Source organism: Notothenia rossii (genome assembly GCF_949606895.1).
Source record: "Notothenia rossii genome assembly, chromosome: 2".
Taxonomy (NCBI): domain Eukaryota; kingdom Metazoa; phylum Chordata; class Actinopteri; order Perciformes; family Nototheniidae; genus Notothenia; species Notothenia rossii.
The window spans coordinates 77,163,583-77,184,679 of NC_136904.1; the positions used below are offsets into that span (position 1 = coordinate 77,163,583).

General features: G+C 42.5%; 1 protein-coding gene across 1 annotated transcript in view; it reads right to left on the reverse strand.

Annotated features, from left to right (window-relative positions):
* The window catches only part of abca12 (ATP-binding cassette, sub-family A (ABC1), member 12), a 90,282-nt gene that overhangs the window by 58,410 nt on the left and 10,775 nt on the right, over window positions 1–21,097 (reverse strand). Inside the window, exons 4-21 of the mRNA XM_079665762.1 lie at window positions 17,495–17,627; window positions 16,112–16,239; window positions 15,289–15,362; window positions 14,767–14,937; window positions 14,443–14,636; window positions 13,955–14,073; window positions 9,380–9,480; window positions 8,827–8,973; window positions 7,948–8,114; window positions 7,149–7,282; window positions 6,554–6,684; window positions 5,460–5,624; window positions 5,014–5,222; window positions 4,543–4,676; window positions 4,035–4,146; window positions 1,280–3,898; window positions 381–493; window positions 52–119 (exon numbers count right to left, since the gene is read on the reverse strand). Of these exons, the coding sequence (XP_079521888.1) occupies window positions 52–119; window positions 381–493; window positions 1,280–3,898; window positions 4,035–4,146; window positions 4,543–4,676; window positions 5,014–5,222; window positions 5,460–5,624; window positions 6,554–6,684; window positions 7,149–7,282; window positions 7,948–8,114; window positions 8,827–8,973; window positions 9,380–9,480; window positions 13,955–14,073; window positions 14,443–14,636; window positions 14,767–14,937; window positions 15,289–15,362; window positions 16,112–16,239; window positions 17,495–17,627 (4,919 nt within the window). The remainder of the gene's footprint in view (window positions 1–51; window positions 120–380; window positions 494–1,279; window positions 3,899–4,034; window positions 4,147–4,542; window positions 4,677–5,013; window positions 5,223–5,459; window positions 5,625–6,553; window positions 6,685–7,148; window positions 7,283–7,947; window positions 8,115–8,826; window positions 8,974–9,379; window positions 9,481–13,954; window positions 14,074–14,442; window positions 14,637–14,766; window positions 14,938–15,288; window positions 15,363–16,111; window positions 16,240–17,494; window positions 17,628–21,097) is intronic.

Genomic DNA, 21,097 nt, shown 5'->3' on the forward strand with positions numbered 1-21,097 from the left:
ATAGAAACATGAATTGCTCATACAACCATGTGAAAGTGTTTTAAGCTTTACCTGGCCAAACATGATGGGCATTTTTTCTAATGATGCACTCTCAAAAAATCCCCAGAGACTCATGTTGCCTGAAATCACAAGACATATTTTTTACAATGTGGACCTACATATGAATGACAAATAAACATACCTTAAATGTAAGACTTGGAGTGAAGCGTCATATTCTTAGAACAGACATGAACAGCGTTGTGCTACTTTAATCCACAGCTCCTAGGCTGTCTGGCTTCAAAGCTTGAATAATTAAGTCCACAATGCGACCTCCACTCCACGAGAGTTCATCAGGATTCAACATTCTGTCCTCCTACAGTGACACAGGGAAGCTGACTTGCCTTGGCCAGACTCCAAGATGAAGTGAGTGATGTTAATGAGGACAGAGATGTAGGGCTGGGCGGTGCAGTTTGGAGGCAGGAGGCTCTGTACTGCTTCCATCTCATCCAGAATCCTGAAGAAACAAAGGGCAACAATATTTCAAAACTGAACATTTCACCAAAAGGTCACTATGTCTCATAAGTGTTATCAAAGGATTTCAGGACTGCATGCACTCAATGTTTGCTTGTTTTCAATTATGCATCTGGACCAGTAGGTGTTAGTTATCTTTATAATAATAATCCACTAAGGGAATTGTTCTGGCAAGCAAGATGAATCCAATTCATTTTGATTAATCAGGTCTAGTTGGTAAGACAGTGCAACTAAAAGCACCTTGAATACCAAACAATAAAAGTGTACCTCTTTAACACAGATTAAAAAAAAAAAAGCTTTCCAAATGCCCTGTTAAACCAAGTGTATTTCATAATACAAAATGCATATTTGAACCTACATTAATCAGATTGTTTGGTGACTTGGGCGAAGCAGAAAAAACACAACATTAACATATTACTTAGTGATGTTGCAAGCTCGTTAGCAAATATGTGCATACTTACACATTTGACAAACTAGCATTCAGCCAAATAAGAATATCTGTGCAGCAGATGAATTAAAGTCCAAAATACGCACTCCTTTCAGCTCTGTTTATGATCTCCAAAAACGAATTACATTATTTTTAAAAGCTGGTGGTTAATTTTTCTGTCAGCCATTTTATACAGCAGCTGTGCTTAACATTAACCTTCAACTTTAAAGTTATGGGTCTTAAATTCACAACCATGAGCTCAAAGATGCTAAAACAGGCTTAAACGCTCTATACGGAAACTGCAGTAAGGTGATAAATATAGAAAAAATAAGCATCACTCACAACTGATTCAAGCTGTTTGGTCCAGTGGCTGAGGAGATGCTCTCAAAATATGTGGTTACTAATTCGACTCCAGCAAGCACATATTCAGCGAATGGTTGTGGTATTATCGTTTTGATGAGGCTCTCAGCTTTCTTGAGGATGAGGAGGGAGATGTTACGTGATGAGGCAATGCTCATCTCTGGTTGGACAATCAGCTTCAGTGAGTCCTGCACAATTTCCAGGATGTTCTGCTGTACAGACGGTGGCAGGGAGCCTGTGGCTGCACTCAGGATATTCAAAGCACTTCGGACCGCTTCCAAGATGGCGGCTGAAAACTGTTCACTCTGTAGGCCACCAGGTTTCTCTGCCACCATTAGTGCTTTACTAAGGGACTTTGTGATATTCCTTATGATGGCGAGGTAGGCCCTTTGATCAGCACTGACAAAATTAACTATTGTTTCCAGCAGTTGATGGAGGTTTGTCATAGGGGTGGAGATATTTATTGATGGGCTTGCCCATTGGAGCATACTTTCAATGACCAACGGGACATTGGGTTGTTTCATCCACCTTTGTATGAGGTCGAGGTATTGACGAACTTGGAGCTTGGTGACATGCAGAATGGTTGTGTTAAAAAATGGCTCGATGTTATTCTGAGTCTCTAGGTTGACCATTATCAATTCAAAAAGATGTCGGAGAAGCTCAACTGTTGTCTGGCCAATTTGACCAACCCCTGCAGCATCTATTGGGTTCTGAAGGTTGTTCATCAAGAACTCGACCTGCTTACTGACGAACAAAGAGTAATCCACCTGAGCCAGCTGTAAAGTCACTTGCATGTGTGTAAGGGAGAAAAAAGGATTGACAAGCCCTGAGACCGAGCTTGTGCTTGTGATGTTTTCCAGTTTTTTCAAGTACCATTCCACGATCTGGAGATACACCTTCTGAGCATACAAAGGGTCCATCATCAAAGTGGAGTTCAAATTGTCAAATGGTTCTGAGATGGCGATCAGTTGTATCAGACCCTCTACCACCACGATTTCCTTCATGATCTCCGGAGTTGATAGCTGGTTCTGCTGGAGGTTCATCTTGATATTGGCCAGGATGCTGTTCAAGGTGTGTGCAATAGCCATTTGAGGATTGGAGCTGAAGTTAACCTGGAGGACATCCCTGATACTGTTATTGAAGATTAATGGAATTAGTGAGAGGATGGCTGTCTCATTACGGAGGACTGGTACGTTTGATAGGAAACTGCTGACACCATTTATCAGGCCCATAACACACTGGGCTGTCACCATGGGTTTATCCTGTGGTTCGAAGCACTGTCGGACCTTGACAAGCTCCATTATATCCACCATCAGGTCGTTTATGTTGGCAGCTCCAGCTAGGGCAGTGAGGTTGTTCAGCTCCTCAAGGGTAAGGTTTGACTGTTGCAATGCATTCTGAACGTCAGACACACTAATATTTGGTGTAGCTATGATCAATCGGATGAAATGAAGAAACTGTTTGAATGTTTCCACATAGGCAGCATCATCAGAGGACAGGAGGAGTGAGAAGAACAGGGTTGCAATTTCCTCATCCTCCTGTCTCTTCGGAACCGAGTTGGTTGAAGATAATGTAAGTTTGACATTACCATCAGCTGAGAGCATCAGGTCCAATATCTGATCCAGGAACATGAAGATTTCTGAGACTCCAGTCAAGCAGTTCTGTCCTGCTGCACATTGGATGATGCGGTACTGCAGAGTTTTGAAATCCTTGAGAAAGCGAGCAGCTTCCTGTTGGACCTCTTTTGGGAGGAATGCTATGAATTTCTGTGCAACAATGTCCTGGGCAGCATCTTGTCCAGCCTGAGTCAGGTTCATAAGGCCTTCTGGGGTAAGAAGGCTGAGGAAGTCCTTCGAGAGCATGTGGAGGTCAGTGACTTGTGCTGTGCTTAGATTCCCACTAGATGACGGGAGATGTTGTATTTTTCTCAGTCTATACAGAGACATAAAAAAGTCTTGAAGCTGGCGTATGTACCCAAGAATTATATTAGTCGGGTCACCGTCTGGAGCATCTAAAACCTTCTTTAGTAGCTCCATGGCCCTAAGGATGGCTTCTACAAAGCCAGCTGAGGTCTGGTTGGTGAAAGGCTGGATGGCTTTTCTAAGACGGGCTACATCATCAGGGTTGAAGTAGTCTGAATAGGTCAGCAGGGTGTGTCCCATGATGTGAGGAAGAGACATTGTGAGGTTGCCCTCCAAGGACAGAAACTGCATTGTCAACCGTTCCAGTTCAGGCATCGTTGGGTCTGTGTCATTGAATGTAAAAATGTGCTGGTTGAGTCTGCCAAGCGTCGAGGCAACATCCAATATTGCAGAGGCATTGAGGGGACCGTCACTCAAGAACAGAGGCAGCAGTGGTTTCAGACCTGTGGACTGCAACAGGTTACCGAGGAGGGGAAGCATGACATTAGGGTTTGTAATGTTTTGGTCAGGAAGCATGGAGATCGTGTTGACAAAAACATCCAGGTTTTCCAGCAGGTTTGTCAGGTAGGCAGAGAGCGCATCTCCACCTATGATTTCTTGTTTCAAAAATGATCCTGCCAGATGTTTATAGGTGTCCCCGTATACATGCTGCAACAGATTCACTGTTCCTTTTACAACACTAAAAAGAAAAGAGAAGAGTACAAGGAAACATGTCAGAAAATCCTATTTTATAGCATCTGCAGTGCATTACCTGCATCATCTCCACATACAAAAATACATAATGTATTTAAAATAACAAGGACAAAATAACTTACTTCAGCAGAACATCTTGGTTTGGTGACATCAGATTCTGAGTCAGTGTTTGAACAAACTGAGGCCATTTCAAACCAGTATCACATTGAAGGGCCCCGTAATAGGTCATTGAACCTTAAAAGGGAGGGTAAAAAAAGTACATATATACTTAAATTGGTTGTATTTTTTTGTATTTTTTTATTGAATACTTACTTACTTTATCATAAACTACTTTTGCACTTAAATGTAATTTGGAGAAATATATACTATAATATATACAAGACCAATTTAAATAAAAACACTAATAAAGCCAAATTGGCCATTTATTTTTGTTGGTCAAGGTTTACTGGAAATATATTAATTCACAATTTAAATTTTCGATTGATTTTTAATTGCTGTATACAAGGAGAATATAAAGAATTCATAGACAAAAATGTGTTTAGGTGACGATTATTACAAAGAAGGGGAACAAATTATGAAAAGAAGTTGGATAAAGAAAAAGAAAAATAGAAAAGAAGAAATTGTACTCACAGTTTGGTGGTTGAGTTGTGAGTCCAGGCCTGTAGTTAGAAATCCAGTAGAGCATGTGAAGATAGTCCTTTACATCGGGCCACAGTTGACTCTTCTCAACATTTTCTCCAACATTCAGTATGATAAAGAAAGCACTACAAGCAAAGCCAATCACAACAATGTTTAGACAGGGAAATGATAACTGATATTATGAAATTGAGACTCCTATTCACCTTTTATTTATTTCTCCACTTAACAAAAAGGAAATGGACTATTTGCATAGCTTTTATCCAACTTAAATCAATAACCTTCTCAGGGAGACAGGCACTAAGATCTTTTGAGTTACATTGATCATGAGAGTTCAAATAAAAACATGATTATAACAAGATAATAATATTTGACATTCTATTGCCAATCATCTCTTAAACTTAAAAACAGATATGCAGAGCACCATGTAACCCTGAGGCTATATAATCAACACGTTCACAAGACCTTTGTTGAAGAATTCCCGTAACATCAGGAGTGCTGTTGTTTGGCATCCAGTTCATCCAGTACGCTCCACCCAGCTCTGTGGCCAGTCTGTCGAAAAGCACACCGACCTGCAGACTGTTGTTGTACAACCTGTGCCACTCAGAGAGAATCATGGGAAGTGTCACGTTGTAGTGTGTTTGGCCTGTGAGGACACCGTACAAGTCTTGCGCCTGTAGAAAGATAATATAAAACAAGTTGTTAATCTGAAGGTATACCTGCATGACATTAAATATGAATGTGTGTTAACGTAAGACTGACTTTCATTTTAACTGATTAGGTACATTTAGTTAATTTCAACAATGCAGAAAAGCCAAAAGCCTTGATGATAGTAATTTGCTTTAAAACAACACAATAAATAAAGTACAAAAACATAGTATCATCTTTTAATGTAGTTGAGTAACGTTTACCTTCTGAACCAACGGCAGCCAATCTACCAGGAGCGCTTCTTGTAAGGCGGAGCTGTTCTGACAGATCATTGACCTCCACACCTCGGTCTTTATGCTCTCTGACTTTAAGAGCCATTCGAAGGGACCAAACACATCCTCACATTGTAAAGACTCAGATGACAGAATCTAGTTAAACAAAAGCAAAAAACACCAATTAATTACCTTCATTGATTTTCTATACAATAAACAAAAACATCAGACATCCCCAGAAGTCAAGGTCCTTATATGATACTAGAGAAATTAATCAGACAGGTGTTCAGTAAGTCACCCTAGGCTTCCTGCACATACCTGCATAACAAAGCTTTTTGAACAATGCTAGGTTGCTCAATGTTTTCTTGGGAAATAACATGAGGGATCAGATAGACCAAGGGTGCCCACACTTGTTCAGCTACTTTTAAAATGACGAAGCCCAAAAGATCTACCTACAGGGTAGATCTACCCTATCTGTTGGGCTACCTGCCCAATCTGTGTCGCAAGCGCGGAGGTGAGTGCTAGTGGACTAAACGGCGGATAAACTGTGCGCCTGTGCGCTTCAGATGAGGAGGTGAGGCCCCCTCATAACTGCATGAACCCGTATGGCACAATACAACTCAGACTGGCTTACCTGTACGTCAATCAAGTGGCAAATGCCATAGTAAGGATGGATGATAGGCTAACTTTAAAAAAATGTAAATTAAAAAAATATCCTTTCTTTTTTTTCAATGCCATGCATTGAAAAAAAAGAATCTACCCACACTACCTTTGCCGATCGACGTATTGGGCACCCCTGAGATAGACAGTGAACCAAGCCCATTTTAACCAAACTATGTAAGGGACTGAGAAGTGAAACTAAAAGGTAACCGTTTCCTTAAGTATCGATTACAACCTGCCTGTTTGCTTGTGCAGCTTCGACAATGTGCAATCCTCTATGTCTTTCTGCCTTGAGTCAAGCAGCTAGCCACTAAACTGTAATGAAGCGTTGAGGCCTAAAACTACAAAAATAACACCTTGGTCCTTTATTAATCAAGAGAATAAAAGGCAAAGCTGTATGGTTAGTTAAAATACTATGAGCATACCTTCATGATCACTTTCATCACACTGTCCACGACTTGAGCAATCCAAGCGCTTGCCTCGGTCTGGTCCTGTAGGATCGTCAGATAAGCCATCTGGAGTTTATCAGCATCTTTCATGACATTGGCTATGATTTCTGAAAGTCAGAAAGAGAGACATTATTAAGTGATATGCTATAAAACAAAACTACATTTATAACAAGAACAAATAAATCCATGTCTGGAAACTGTTATGTCAACCAATTTGTCACACAATTTCTGTAATACAATACAACACAGGGGGATTGTGTTTTATAAAATGTTATAATATTCCCTTTTGTGTGTGTATCTGTTTCCCGCTTGGTTACTCCTATAGTCCTACTTTGGTTCTTTCATTATTCCCTTGAGAAAGGGAGTGAACTTGTTCCATTCACCTCTGGTTTTCCAGTACAAATACTTCAGGGGGAGGAAACAAAAGTGAATGTGGCAGTCAGTGGAAAAATAAGTCATATTTCCTCACTGAACTGAACTGCAGTCCTGTACGTGTGTTACCGTAAAAGAAAGTTTGCATGTAGACATCAGGATGTTTAACTGAGACTTCACTGATGTTTTCAATTCTTACCTTCTACATTTTCAAGGGACAGTGACGCAAAATTCATGGATTGGAAGCCTGTTCCGAGGATGCTCTGGAGAACCATATCCAGCTCTGGCACACTCTTTATAATCTCCATCACCACTTGACCGACTCCCAAAAACCTGCCGAAACACCAGACTCAAAATAAAGTACAAACTATTCATGTTACAGTGGACGGCAGACGTATATATCTGATCGGATGATAGCTGCAGGGCTCTGTTATAGCTTACATTTAAGTTTGTTTTACAGCTAAATATTCATATTTATATAGTCATACTATAGTAAAATGTATATGGTAGATTTAAGAGTTAAGAAACAACACAAGTTGGTAACAGCTTGTTTTTTCTAGGTATAATATATTAAACTAAAAAGGTTACATTTGCTGAAACAAATTGTACAACAAATGTTAAAGGATTGGTATAAAAATTGCTTTCAACATCCAAAATGTTATCTATAAAACACATCTCCCTAACAATTTCACAGGAAAATAACCAATTGTTTCCTCTACTGGATATATTTATTTTGATAAGGAAGCAGCAAGAGAATACAAGAATGACCTTTGATGTCTCGGAACCCAAGTCAAATCCTCAAGCCTTCAAATAAACATTTCCTAGAAACTTGCTTACACTTGTCTGACCAGTTGTGTGACATTCAGAGAGCTCTTTTAATTGCTTCAATGCAATTCACTACATACTGTTGTTGTTGCAGCTTTAAGAGAAACAGAGAATATCAGGAGCGATAGTCTGAAGGAGGATGTTATAGGTGATTGAGAATGTACTATACTTACAGCTCCTCCTCAATGTTTTGTGGTTGTGTTTCTACGCTACGCCTGGTCCTTGGGTTGCTGGAAACTCTCTGTCCTCCTGGAGATAGCGTTCCCATCAGACTGTGCAGCAGCCCTTTGGCATAAGACACGTCGTGGGGAGCAACGTGCTTACTCCACACCAGGAGAGCCTGGGCACAATAAAGTGGTTGTTACCAGAGGGTATGCTGAATTAGGGTAGCAACATTAAAATCATTTTAGTTGAATCCTACCTGATCTGTAAATATGTTTTACCTGTCTCTAAATATCAGTGATCAAGGAGTATATCATGTTGTATCTATTTTTTTCACATATCCATTCACCTAGGCAAATTGACATCAAATGACATATAACAGTGCTCTTAATGATATTAGCAAGATGATATGTTCAAAATACTACTGTACAGCTCTTTAATTTTAAACACAAATACACAGCACATATTCTTATATTATACAAAATCCTACTTAGCAATAAACCAGGCTCTGATATAATAACATAACTTTGTAGATGCTGTCCGGCTGACTGTTGAAGCGTGCACGCAGAGGGATGACTGTGTTTTCTAATTGCTTCTGATCGGGTATTGCCTCATCAAAACAAATCCACTAAAGTGGCAGTGCTAATTGGATGTCTTTAAGGGTTCTGTTCCCCAGGTGAGACCCGGGTTTCACGGTTGCTTGTTGCTATGGCCAACAGCTGGTGACCCTTAGTCTAATTATTCAGTGTTTGGCGAATCTAATTAAAAGTGAAGGTGGAGCACTTGAAAACACAAATTAAAAGCAATGACAGAACAACACAGAGAGAAGAGAGAGAAAAAACAACAACTAGCTGACTCATTTGTGATGTCTGTGATCATCTCTCTCGTACCTGCTTTGCCAACTTATCAGGGCTGATCCAACCCAGAAGCATATCCACGGTGCCGGTGCGGCACGCTGCTGTTAGCCACATTGGGTTGCTACTGTTGTCACACAGGTACGAACTAGCCATGCTGCTGTCCAATGCCAGGCCAATAGCCTAGAGAAGGGAAGATAATTAAAGTCTTTATATAGTGGTGACTCATTTATGAATTAATTATTACCACAAAGAGTCAGACCTGTAGTCAAATGTTGTTGCTTCAAAATAATAGATCTGGGAAAAAAAACCTTTCATATTGGTTCATTAAATATGAAACTACAGCAAGGACATGGTTAGTTTAGTTTATCCTTACAGGTTAAACTGCCTCTGTAATGGAACAAAGAATCTAGGCATGTGGGTTTTTGTTAACTTTAAACAGACCTAGGCTCTGTTAACCTCTGCTTTATTCTAAGCTAGGCTACTAGGCTGTACAGTAGCTTCATAATATGTTATATAGGCATGTGAGTGAAAACATATGTATAGAACTCATCATCTAATTCAGATTTTTTTTGGGATCAACACGTACCTTGTCCAGAGGTATTTTGATGTTTTGTAGGAGAGTTTTCACCATTTCACTTAGTGTGTCATTCTGCAATGTGACAATCTCTCCAAGGGGAATGGAAACATCTGAAAAAAAATTAAATCACATGTTACACCCTTATGGCAGTGTGCAACTCGATTTTCTAGAATTGTGTGAGTAACATTCTGTTTTTAGACTTCTCTGTTTCAGTGTGTGTACTCTGTATAAATGCTCTGTAGTTGATCTGACTGAAATTGTGATTTTAAATCTCAAAACCGATACAGTATCTGTCAGGCAGAAACTTGGGACAACTCATTTGACTGAAACCTTAAAACTGAACTAACTGACTGCTAGGGTTAACTTTAATTTAAAGATTTGTAGAATATTAAGAGCTTTATTGAGTAGGTGTAACTATATTAAGGGTTAAACTCATAACTTTATAACTTAGGGTTTAATGTAATTGTAAAACCATTGTGCCACTGAAAAGACAATAGCCGCGTTCACACCGGAGTAGTTTTCCCACTTTAGTTCCAATATAGTTCCGAAATGTCGCGTTCACACCAAAAAGAGCCGGAACTAAAATTAGTTAATGAGAACCTTTTTACCCCCTTTTCCGTCCCTGCTAGAGAGCAGGGACTCTCATGCGGCTCTCTTGTGAGAAAAGAGCTATATTTCTGATTGGCTGGGCGGATTGCAAACCACGCCCCGTAAAACAAAAAAGAAATGTTGTGAAGCCACCATTTTATTATCCTCGCATTAGCATTATTAGCATTAGCATTAGCCCAGCGCAGAAATGCAGAGAGACTAACTTATGGCAACACAAAATAAAACATGGGAGCGGTGGAGATGAGGTGGTGTTGGCGTTCTGGCGATTTTCTCGGAAGGCTTCAGTAGAAGCTGCTGGGAGTCCCAGCAGCTTCTACTGAAGCCAGTCCCTAACTCCGGGGACTTCCGGCCGGGGATTTTGGGTGGCAGTATACCCCGTGAAGTTGTTTGCGGCCTGCTAGTAAACCCAAAGCAGAAGAAGAAGTGACGTCAGCGGCTTCATTTGCCTAATCCACCCCCAGGGACTTATTCCGGTGTGAACGCGATCTGTACTTAGTTCATCAGAACTAAAGAGTTCTGATGAACTAAGTTCTCATGAACCTTTGTGGGAAAAGTACTGCGGTGTGAAAGCGCCTAATAACAACTCAGGAGGGAGCCAGTCTCGATTTTCTTTTGAGGGCCACCAGCTGCAGAGAATTAACTAATTAAAGGGGCGTGGCCCCACAGCTGTGAGAACTCAGCAATCAGGTGTCGATTTTAGGTAGCACTTTCCTGGAGCGTCAGCTTCAGCCAGACGAAGACAATTGAGTCCTGCGGGAGTCACGAGGGAGACAAAGAGGAGGCAAATCCTACTTTGATTGAGCTAAGTATCGCTGGTGTTTTATTTTATTTGTTTTTTTAGCCCCTCATGCTATAATCATGTGTATTTTCTCCGTTCATGTGTCTAATCGCAATTATCACTGGCCCCGTGTATCTCCTAATTGATATAACCGGCCTGCTCTCGTCTATCCCACATGCTCCACTGAGATCCAACATCTAGTTTCAGGGGGCCTGTGGAACAGCCAGTCAGCTGTTCCAAAGGCTGATTTCATCTCCGGCTATGCTTCCCTGCAGTCTCTGGATTTCCTTGCTCTCACTGAGACCTGGATTACTCCATCCAACACATCCACCCCAGCAGCTCTCTCCAAAGCATATTCCTTCACCCACACACCCAGACCCTCTGGCAGAGGAGGTGGCACTGGTCTCCTGCTCTCTCCCAACTGGAGCTTTTCCCTCTTCAAGCTACCTAACTTCACTCCGTCCACCTTTGAATTCCATGCCGTCACAGTGACCCATCCTATACAATTAACCATTGTTGTTCTCTACCGTCCACCAGGCGCCTTGGGAGACTTCTCGGAGGAATTAGATAATCTCCTCTCACACATCCCTGAAACTGGCCCTCCCGCTGTACTTCTCGGAGACTTCAACCTCCAGACAGGGAAGATATCTGAACTAACATCTCTGTTAACCACCTTTGCTTTCTCACTGTCTCCATCCCCACCAACTCATAACGCTGGCAATGTCCTTGATCTCATATTCTCAAGGAACTGCACTACTTCTAACCTCTCTGTAAACCCGCTCCACACATCCGATCACTTCTTCATTTCATTCTCTCTACCCCTTTCCAAACATAACAAACTAATCTTTTCTAATTCTGCACCTGTCCGCCGTAACTTCCGTTCCCTCTCCCCCTCTACCTTTGCCTCATCGGTGCTCTCAGCCCTCCCTTCCTCAGACTCGTTCCAACTCCTGCCTCCAAACTCTGCTGCAGAAACTCTCCTCTCTACTCTTTCATCCTCTCTGGACTCTCTCTATCCTCTCACATCTCGGCAGGCTCGTCAGTCCCCTCCTGCTCCCTGGCTAAATGACGCACTGCGTGCTAATAGAACCATCCTTCGGGCCGCAGAGCGGAAACGGTGGAAATCCAAACACCATGACGACCTCCTAACCTATCAGGCTCTCCTCTCCTCTTTCTCTGCTTCCATCTCTCAGGCAAAAAGCACTTTCTTTCAAAATACGATCCAATCTTCCTATTCCAATCCCAAAAAACTATTTCCCATCTTCTCCACCCTCTTGGACCCCCCCAAAGCCCCTTCCCCCTCCTCCCTTCTGTCAAGCGACTTTGTTAACTACTTTGAAAAAAAGGTTGATGATATTCGCTCTTCTTTTTCTGACTCACCTTCACTCACCGCTGGGTCACCAGACCCACCTTTCACTCATACACTGACCTCCTTCTCCCCTCTCTCTCCAAGTAAGGTTCTTACCCTCATTACCTCTGCCCGTCCTACCACCTGTCCTCTGGACCCTATCCCTTCAAACCTCCTTCAGACTATCGCTCCTGATATTCTACCGTTTCTCACCCATTTCGTCGACACTTCTCTAACTTCTGGTCACTTTCCAAACAGTCTCAAGGAGGCAAGAGTAAACCCTCTCCTAAAGAAACCCACTCTCAACCCGTCTGATGTTATAAACTACAGGCCTGTCTCTCTCCTCCCGTTCCTGTCAAAAACACTTGAACGCGCTGTATTTAAACAACTCTCCATCAGAACAACCTTCTGGATCCGCACAAGTCTGGTTTCAAGGCAGGTTACTCAACAGAAACTGCTCTCCTTGCTGTCTCTGAGGAACTGCACACTGCTAAAGCAGCATCACTCTCCTCTGTCATCATCCTTCTGGAACTGTCTGCTGCATTCGACACGATGAATCATCAAATCCTCCTTCGCACACTCCAAAAACTTGGAGTTTCAGGTTCTGCACTTTCCCTCCTCACCTCATACCTCAAAGACCGTACCTACAGGGTAACTTGGAGAGGGTCCGAGTCCGACCCTTGTCAATTAACCACAGGGATCCCTCAGGGCTCTGTTCTTGGTCCCCTCCTCTTCTCGTTGTACACAAACTCGCTCGGATCAGTCATTAGCCCGCATGGTTTTTCATACCACTGCTACGCTGACGACACCCAATTAATTCTGTCCTTTCCCCGCTCAGAGACCCAGGTCGTCGCACGCATCTCTGCTTGTCTAGCTGACATCTCTCAGTGGATGTCTGCTCATCACCACAAGCTCAACCTTGACAAGACTGAACTGCTTTTCCTTCCGAGAAAAGATTGTCTCACTCTTGACCTAACAATCAACATCGGCACCTCTGTTGTTTCCCCAGCTGACCCAGAAAGCGACGCAGGTTCTGGTCCAGGCTCTCGTCATCTCACGCCTAGACTACTGCAACTCCCTCCTGGTTGGTCTACCTGCATGTGCCATCCGACCTCTGCAGCTCATCCAGAATGCAGCGGCTCGTCTGGTCTTCAACCTTCCTAAATGTTCCCACACCACACCGCTCCTCCACTCCCTTCACTGGCTTCCGGTAACTGCTAGAATCCACTTCAAGACACTGGTACTTGCGTACCATGCTGCGAATGGATCTGGCCCTTCCTACATCCAGGACATGGTTAAACCGCACACCCCAGCACGTGCACTCCGCTCTGCATCAGCCAAACAGCTCGCTTTACCCGCACTGCGAGGGGGACCCAAGTTCCCATCAGCAAAAACACATGGGTTTGCTATCCTGGCTCCAAAATGGTGGAATGAGCTCCCCATTGAAATCAGGACGGCAGATAGCTTGCACATCTTCCGGCGCAGACTGAAAACTCATCTCTTTCGACTCCACTTCGAGCGATAGAGAACAATAAGAACAAAGAATTGCTAACAAAGCACTTCTATACTAATAAAGGACTAGCTTATCTAAAGCCAGTTGAGTAGCACTTGAAATGTTTTAGCTCTATGCAACCTGATGTACTTATATGATTCTGTTTTCTTCAAGTTTGTATCTTGTTGGTCGAACGCACTTATTGTAAGTCGCTTTGGATAAAAGCATCAGCTAAATGCAATGTAATGTAATATCAGCATTTGACCTGCATATTTACAAACATAGCCTACATCTTATATACATTAAAGTATTTTGAAAAAAATGGTGGTTTATTCAGTACAGCTGGTGAAACGTTACCTCTGCCAGGCCAGTTTTGAGCATAGTTGATGAGGTTGATACCTCCCGCAAGCAGTGGATGCACCGTGGAAAGTGAGGCACCTGCTTCAGGGAAATTGCTCTCGATGACATGCAGAGAACTGCAGAGGAAAAACATTTCATTCTCAAGACCTGCAGAAAACACTTGGAAGAGCTATTGATTAGACACGCACACCTTCTGCTGCTTTAAATCCTTATGTCTCAGATGTTGTGGTTCGCAAACAAGGATGGTCCACGTTTCAAAAGCCATTACCAATTCTTTTTTTCTAAAATGAATCACTAGGGCTCAATTGAATTGTAACTCAGTTCAGTAATTCTTTAACTGAAAGCTGCTTTGGCCTTCATGAAATATTCAGTACATCATTGAACTATTGCCCTCTTTTTTTCTAAACTGACTAAATAAATAAACACCTTTTTATACAGCTGCCCTTGATTAATTTTGAATGAATCCGTCATTGAAAGTACATTACCCCTGAAAGTTGCTGAGTAGGACCTCAGCGCTGTCCAGCCCTTGGTCGATGGAACCAGAATTGAGGAGCTGGGGAATGGCAAGAAGGGTTTCCCACAGTGGGGTCTGACTTTGCAGCTTATCGAACACCAACACCGCCACGCCAGCCAACGTCATCATCTCATCAGGCTCTTTCATCATCAGCTGCGTCAGTATCTGAAAACAGAGGTCAATGAAACAAACTTCACTGCTGCAGTGTCCCTAAATACTTATTTTTTGTATGTACAAATATAGAAAAGAGTTGAGACTTGCAAGTTACAAATTGTGAATGCAAGCGAACACACACCTGGTTGATTGTGTTGAGCGAGACTTCAAAAAGAGTGTTGTTGGAAGTGCAGAAAGTGACCACAGCATAGGAGATACTGTCCGGTGACGAGGTGTTTATCATGGGCAGCGTCAGGGAACAGATGGCTCTCTTCAACAGGTTCACTGACTCCAGCATTTGGTTCAAGCTCTCCTGGATTCAGATTATTACTATTAGTAAATTCATACAAATGTCGATTGTACCTTCACAACACATTGTTTACAGTTCCACAATCTACTGTATCGCTTAACTATTGAAACAATCATATTGAGCAAGTTATCAGTTTAAAATACAGTTTGTTTGTTTCTTGTGTAACTCTTATCTCTGTCAAGGGTAAATACAAAAAGGAAGTGGAATTTTAAATAAATGGTTTTAGGTATTCCTATGAGCCTTTTTATGGTCAATAATGGCTTAACTGCCACTAACACTGTTTTTTAAAGAAGAACGAACAGGCTTTTCATTCTGTACTCTCAGCAGTGTTGTTCCCCATATAATAATTTTTACCTGATCAGCAGGAAGTGTGTTATTCATGGTGTTCATGAAAGAGGCATTATTAGAGCTTCCTTGGTGAGATGAACCTTTAAAACAAGAATACACATTGAAAATCGGTGTAAATATAGCAGTTACAGTCAGTCCTAATATCATAGTAAACACATTAGCCAACAGTAGAATGGGCTAGAGTAAACAAAGTTGAATGTTTTAGAACAAAAGTCAGATAAGTCCACAATGTGGTTCTAAAAACCAACGGTTCAGTATTTTGGAAAAACAGGGTTATTTGCTGTCCTGCAGATTATAACCTCTTTTATATATGTATTTATTTTAAATATAAAGCTAATTGGAAACAGTTAGCTTAGCTTGGCATAAACACTAATAGTAGAGGGAAACTGCTAGCTTGAATGAATTCTCTAAATATATAATAGGTATAATAAATAAATCTCATCTGCCTACCAGCATATCAAAAATTCACTAATGAACACATTATGTTGTTTGTATAATCTGTTCAATCCAAAGTGGCTAACCAAAGGCTAGCTATTTCCCTTTTTCCACTCTCTTAGCTCAGCTATTCTTCTCTTGGCTCCAGCTTCTAGTTTGTTTTACAATGTTTATTCTACAACAAATGTGTCTTTTCTTCCCGATGTAAAGAGCATGGCTAGTCTTTCTATAACATGTGTTTAAATGGTTATCCGTGCAATAACATGTGCCTGAATGGGGCTCCTCAACACAAAATGAAAAAGAAAGAAATGCATAACTTGACCCAGAATTTGATTTGTTAAAATGAGCAGAACAATGTTTTTTAGCATGGTACATGGAAATGAGGATAACATACCAAAAAAGTTGTTTAACACCTCAAACAGTGCTGCAGGATCACTGTCAACGCTCTTGGGAAGAAGGAAGTTTAATAATTCATCCCCGTTAATCAGTTTTGACAGCGGAGAACTCTTCTGTTTCCTCGACCTATCATACAGAGTCAAAAGGATCACATGAGGCAATGAAAAGATAACCAACCAAATGTATGTCATTTGAAACCAAAATCTGTAGTGGGTGTGAGTGTAACTAGTCGTGTAGCAGCCAAAATCATATAGAACTAAAACAGATAATTAACTTAAAATAATACAGCCGCTGAGGCACTAGTTAGGGGATCTTACACAGGGCAATGATCATCCAAATCCAGACAAGAACCTCCATTTGTGCATTTTATTCCATTAACAAAGTACAATGAACAGGTTTCCTATATATCTCTTCCTTAAGCCTTTCCTTTGTGTGGCTTGAAACACACTGGTAAAAAAAACATTTGCCTCCTAGTGCTCTGGCTCCCACCACCCACCTGTCTCCAATATATACAATTACACCAGGTGCTCTAATCACCCAGTGCCCAAAAACATGCCTTCAAAATAAAAGCATAGAAACTACTTTAACTTATGACACTAACTAAGAATACATATAAATAAATAATAATAATAATAATAATAGACACTATAAACAGCAAGAAAATAAATGTTAAACTATTAAATAATATAAAGAGATATATATAGCTCCAACTAGTCTGGTATGTGTATAAACCATCAATCAGCATTAGGTCGAAGGTTAAAAAAAACTGGTTTCTACCAGCAAGCGTCATTCCTGTGTCTGGAATGTATATTTCAGCGACAGTACACGAGAGCTCAACAAAGGCAGAAAAAACAACTCTAAGGAACTGATTAACTAGTTAACACTTGAACTACAACAAAATAGACAGGTTTACATAAAGAAACACGCTCCCTGTTTTCTAAAGATTATGCAACCCCATGTGTTGACGGAGTTGTTTTAAACTAAATAAAAAAGCAATCACTCATCTAGAATACCATCAAAGCATGTTTTTCTTTCAGCATTTTTACTTTTTACTTCTCCTTATCTATTGGTGGTACATTTCCATGATCATACTAACTAGTCATCTCGTGTGATGCAGCTATGCGGAGGTGAGTCACTCCTTTGTGTCTCTCTTGCCCTCTGTACATCTTTTTTTTTTATAAATGGTATGACACCTGGGATGGAGCCACTAGAGACATTACGTATATGTAATGTCTGATGTAATGATGGAGGGAAATTATGAGGCGGTATAGATGCAGTAATGCTGACTGAAATCACAACTTCAATAAACATTTGGTGTTCCTGCAGTATGGGTCAGAAATAGTTCATCCAGTATATGGTCTATCTATTCTACTGGGGATACCTTGAAGTTGACTTTGATGCAGCTGGGTCCACCAGGCGGGATTTGTTGTGACAGTTGCTGTCGGTGTTGCACATGAGTGTCTGCAGGAAAGGGAAGAAGCCTGTGCTGGGAAGGTTTCTGGGTCCCACATAACCTGGAGGAGACGTGACAAAGTATAAGTTGTAGCGAGAATGCTTGAAAACATCAGAAAATGGTTTCAAAATCCCTGTAAGATATGTCCTTAAATGTGTACATTTGGCAAACAAAACTCTGTTATTGGACCTACCCGAAGTAGGTTACAGGTAGATTACTAGCTTAAATACTCCATTCAATTTATGCCGTATTATTTACTATATGAAGGGGTAGATAAATGTAATCAACCTTATCAAAATGTTTGATGTGGTGTTAATAGGCAGGTCCAAAGGAAAGCTGTGCATCGTGAACACACTGAGCGCTTTGTTTGAGCGCTTCATCAAAAAAAAGAAAGAATTACATTTGCCCAATTGGTTGTTCATTTATATTTGACGTATTGTTATCTTGTAGGGATATTTCTCCCCACAAGATCTTGAGCTTGAACTATTTTCCATTTTTCTGAATCACTGCCAATGAATTAACACACCATTTATTTTCAGGAAACAATCTTAGCCATTACTTACATTTAGAGGAAAGACATGCGACTAGACTGACTGTATGGTATAATACTGCTATGGTATTAAGTATCATTTCTCAGAAAGGTACTTGACCCAAAAACAAAACTCTCTAAAGAATCAGCAAACAGCGTTGACATATAATTGATGTACATTTCTGATATCTAGAGCAAAAACATTGACTCATGAAGACAAACAAGGAGTATAAAAGGCGGTACTTGAGTTCAACAAAGGTAACATTTCATATCCATTGACATAACGGCACTTCAACTAGTGCAAATCTGATAATGGGTTAAGGTTTGTAGTTTATGATAAACACTATGAAACTCAAATCAAGCAGGGTGCCAATGTTAAATTTCAGCATTGAACATTGTTTTCAACTGTCAAAAAAAGGAACAAAAGATGTGTGTATATTTAGTTTTCCATAGTTTATCATTAGTCTTTAACGCTTATTTCAGCACCTCTCATAATACAACAGGGGCCATCTCATGGAAAATAGTTCATGACAAGGAATAATTTGATAACACTAAGTAGTTCTGTGAGAAACTGTGTGTTTCCAGACTAAATTGCAACCCTATACTACCTGAATCAAGGTTACTGCTGGTCATTCAGTATGACCGGTCACTGAATATGTTTTGTTGCTTGCTTTGGGAGTGGTCTTATACAAAAGCAACGACACAATAAACAGCACTTAAAAGGCTAGAGTAGTTCCTATTGTTCGTTTCACTGAAAAGTTATTAAGTTTCACAGCAATCCCTGCATCCACAGAATCCGATCCATCAAAAAAGACCGGACAAACAAAGGTGGGAGGGTTAACTGGTTAAAGTTTCTACCAGAGTAAGATGGGTACAATGTACATGTTCTCATTCATAACACTCCGTTCGATGTCTCACTATGGGATGCGCCTCATCGCGGAGCAAACAGAAGCATTAATCTCATTACGCCAATCCTGATTGGCTGGTGATCTTGACGTCAGCGTCAGGGAATCCACCCCCTATAAGTAGCTTGCGCTACGCCGCATGCGTCATTCAAACACCTCTTCTCGCTTCGGAGCACATCTCGAGAAAGATCAGTAGCTAGCTAGCTTAACGGTCCACAGACTGATTTACGAAGCTAACCTTCGGTCGACGGGCGCTCGCCGGCTACTTCTATATATACTTCTGCAAGAAGACTGTTAATACCAACACACCAGTTAGTATTGCAAATCGACCTCGCCGTTTTCTCCTCGGGAATAAAGGTAAGGTTTTGATTTTTTCAAGCTAGCAACACACGTGTTGCTAGCTTGTCTTCCCTCACTACCGACACCACGGTAGCAAGGACGTTTTTTCTTTTTCTCTCTCACACCAGAGGAGGGGAAGATAAAAAGGGTATTAACACACCAGTTAATATTCTTTGAGAATAAAATTCTACACCGTCGTTTTTTCTCCGGATTAACGACAGTTGGGGAAGTATTTTTTCTCAGCAACGTACCTGTTACGAGCGGGTCCTCTCCACGCCGTCACCACGGCGACCGAGATGGACGCTTCTCTCCCTCACACCAGAGGAGTCAGGGACTCGGAGGCTCGGCTCTGTGGCTGCGGGTTGAAGATATCAGGCACAGACTCACACCAGGTCTGCTCGTCCTGTCTCGGGCTGGAACACGCCCAGGAGGCTATCGACAACCCCGGCTCGTGCGGACATTGTGCCCGCTTCACCATCAAGAGCCTCCGCCGACGGCTAGCACGCCAAGCTAGCTTGTCGGGTCAGGACTCCCTCATGTCCTCTGATTTACCGGACGGAAATCAGGACACGGGGGCGTCCACCACAGAGATGGAGCCCCGCACTGTGTCGGTCTGGGGCTCATCAGTAGTGGCAGCTGCAGAACCGGAGTCCCGCGCCGTGTCAGGCTGGGACTCGGTGGCAGCGAGGGACGTGCGAGCGGAGCCCCGCGCTGTGTCAAGCTAGGGCTCCCAACTGGACCTCACCATGGTCTCGCCCGCGGATGATGTCCCGGAGTTGGAGTACATGGAGGACGAAGAGGATGAAACCTCTGGATTCCTCCTGTCCGACTCTGATGAGCAAGACGATGATGTCTTCGTGTCATCAGCTCAGGCTGCAAAGCCGGGAGCGATGGCTACTCTCCCGGGCGATAGCACACCAGCTTCGCCCTGTCTGAGTATAGACCTGCAGGCCGTGTGTCAGCGTGCCGCAGCCAGCCTAGACATCCCATGGCCCGAAATGGCCAAGGAGACCTACAGGTCCCGTTACGAGGGGAAAAATTTGCCCCAAGCAACGAGGACAAAGAGGCAACTCCTGCCGGTCTTCCCGGAGATGTTGGATGAGGTGTCGGTCTCGTGGAGAGACCGGCCCTTCAGCAACAAGGCCCCAATCCAGGGTGCCTCCTCCCTAGACTGCGACGGTATGGAGAGGCTCGGCCTGCTCCGCATACCGCCGATGGAACCGCTGGTGGCAGCTCACCTCCTCCCGAGGATGGCGACTACACCGAGCAGGAACCCCACGCTGCCGGCAAAGGCGGACCGGTTCCAGTCAACCATGACTGAACGGTCCTACAGAGCCGCAGCAATGTCTGCCAGGGCTTTGAACATTTCCTCGCTGCTAACCGCTTACCAAGCGGAGCTCTGCGAGGATCTATCGAGTAATCCTGGACCGGCAGTACTGGACGAGATAGCCGCGATCACGGACATCTGTCTCCGCGTTCAACGCTGCGCCGTCCAGGCCACGGGAAAGGCAATGGGAATTATGGTGGTGCAGGAAAGAGCTAGATGGCTCAACCTCACCAACCTCACAAAACCGGGAAAGAGAGGATGTGCTGGACATGCCCATCGTTCCCGAGGGGATTTTCGGATCTGCGCTCGCTTCTATGCAGAAGAGATGCGAGTCCAAGAAGAAGGAAGACGAGGCCCTCCACCTCTGTCTTCCTCGATGGGTCCAGCCGCTGCCTTCACAGCGGCAGTCCCTCGCCCAAGCTACCTCAGCT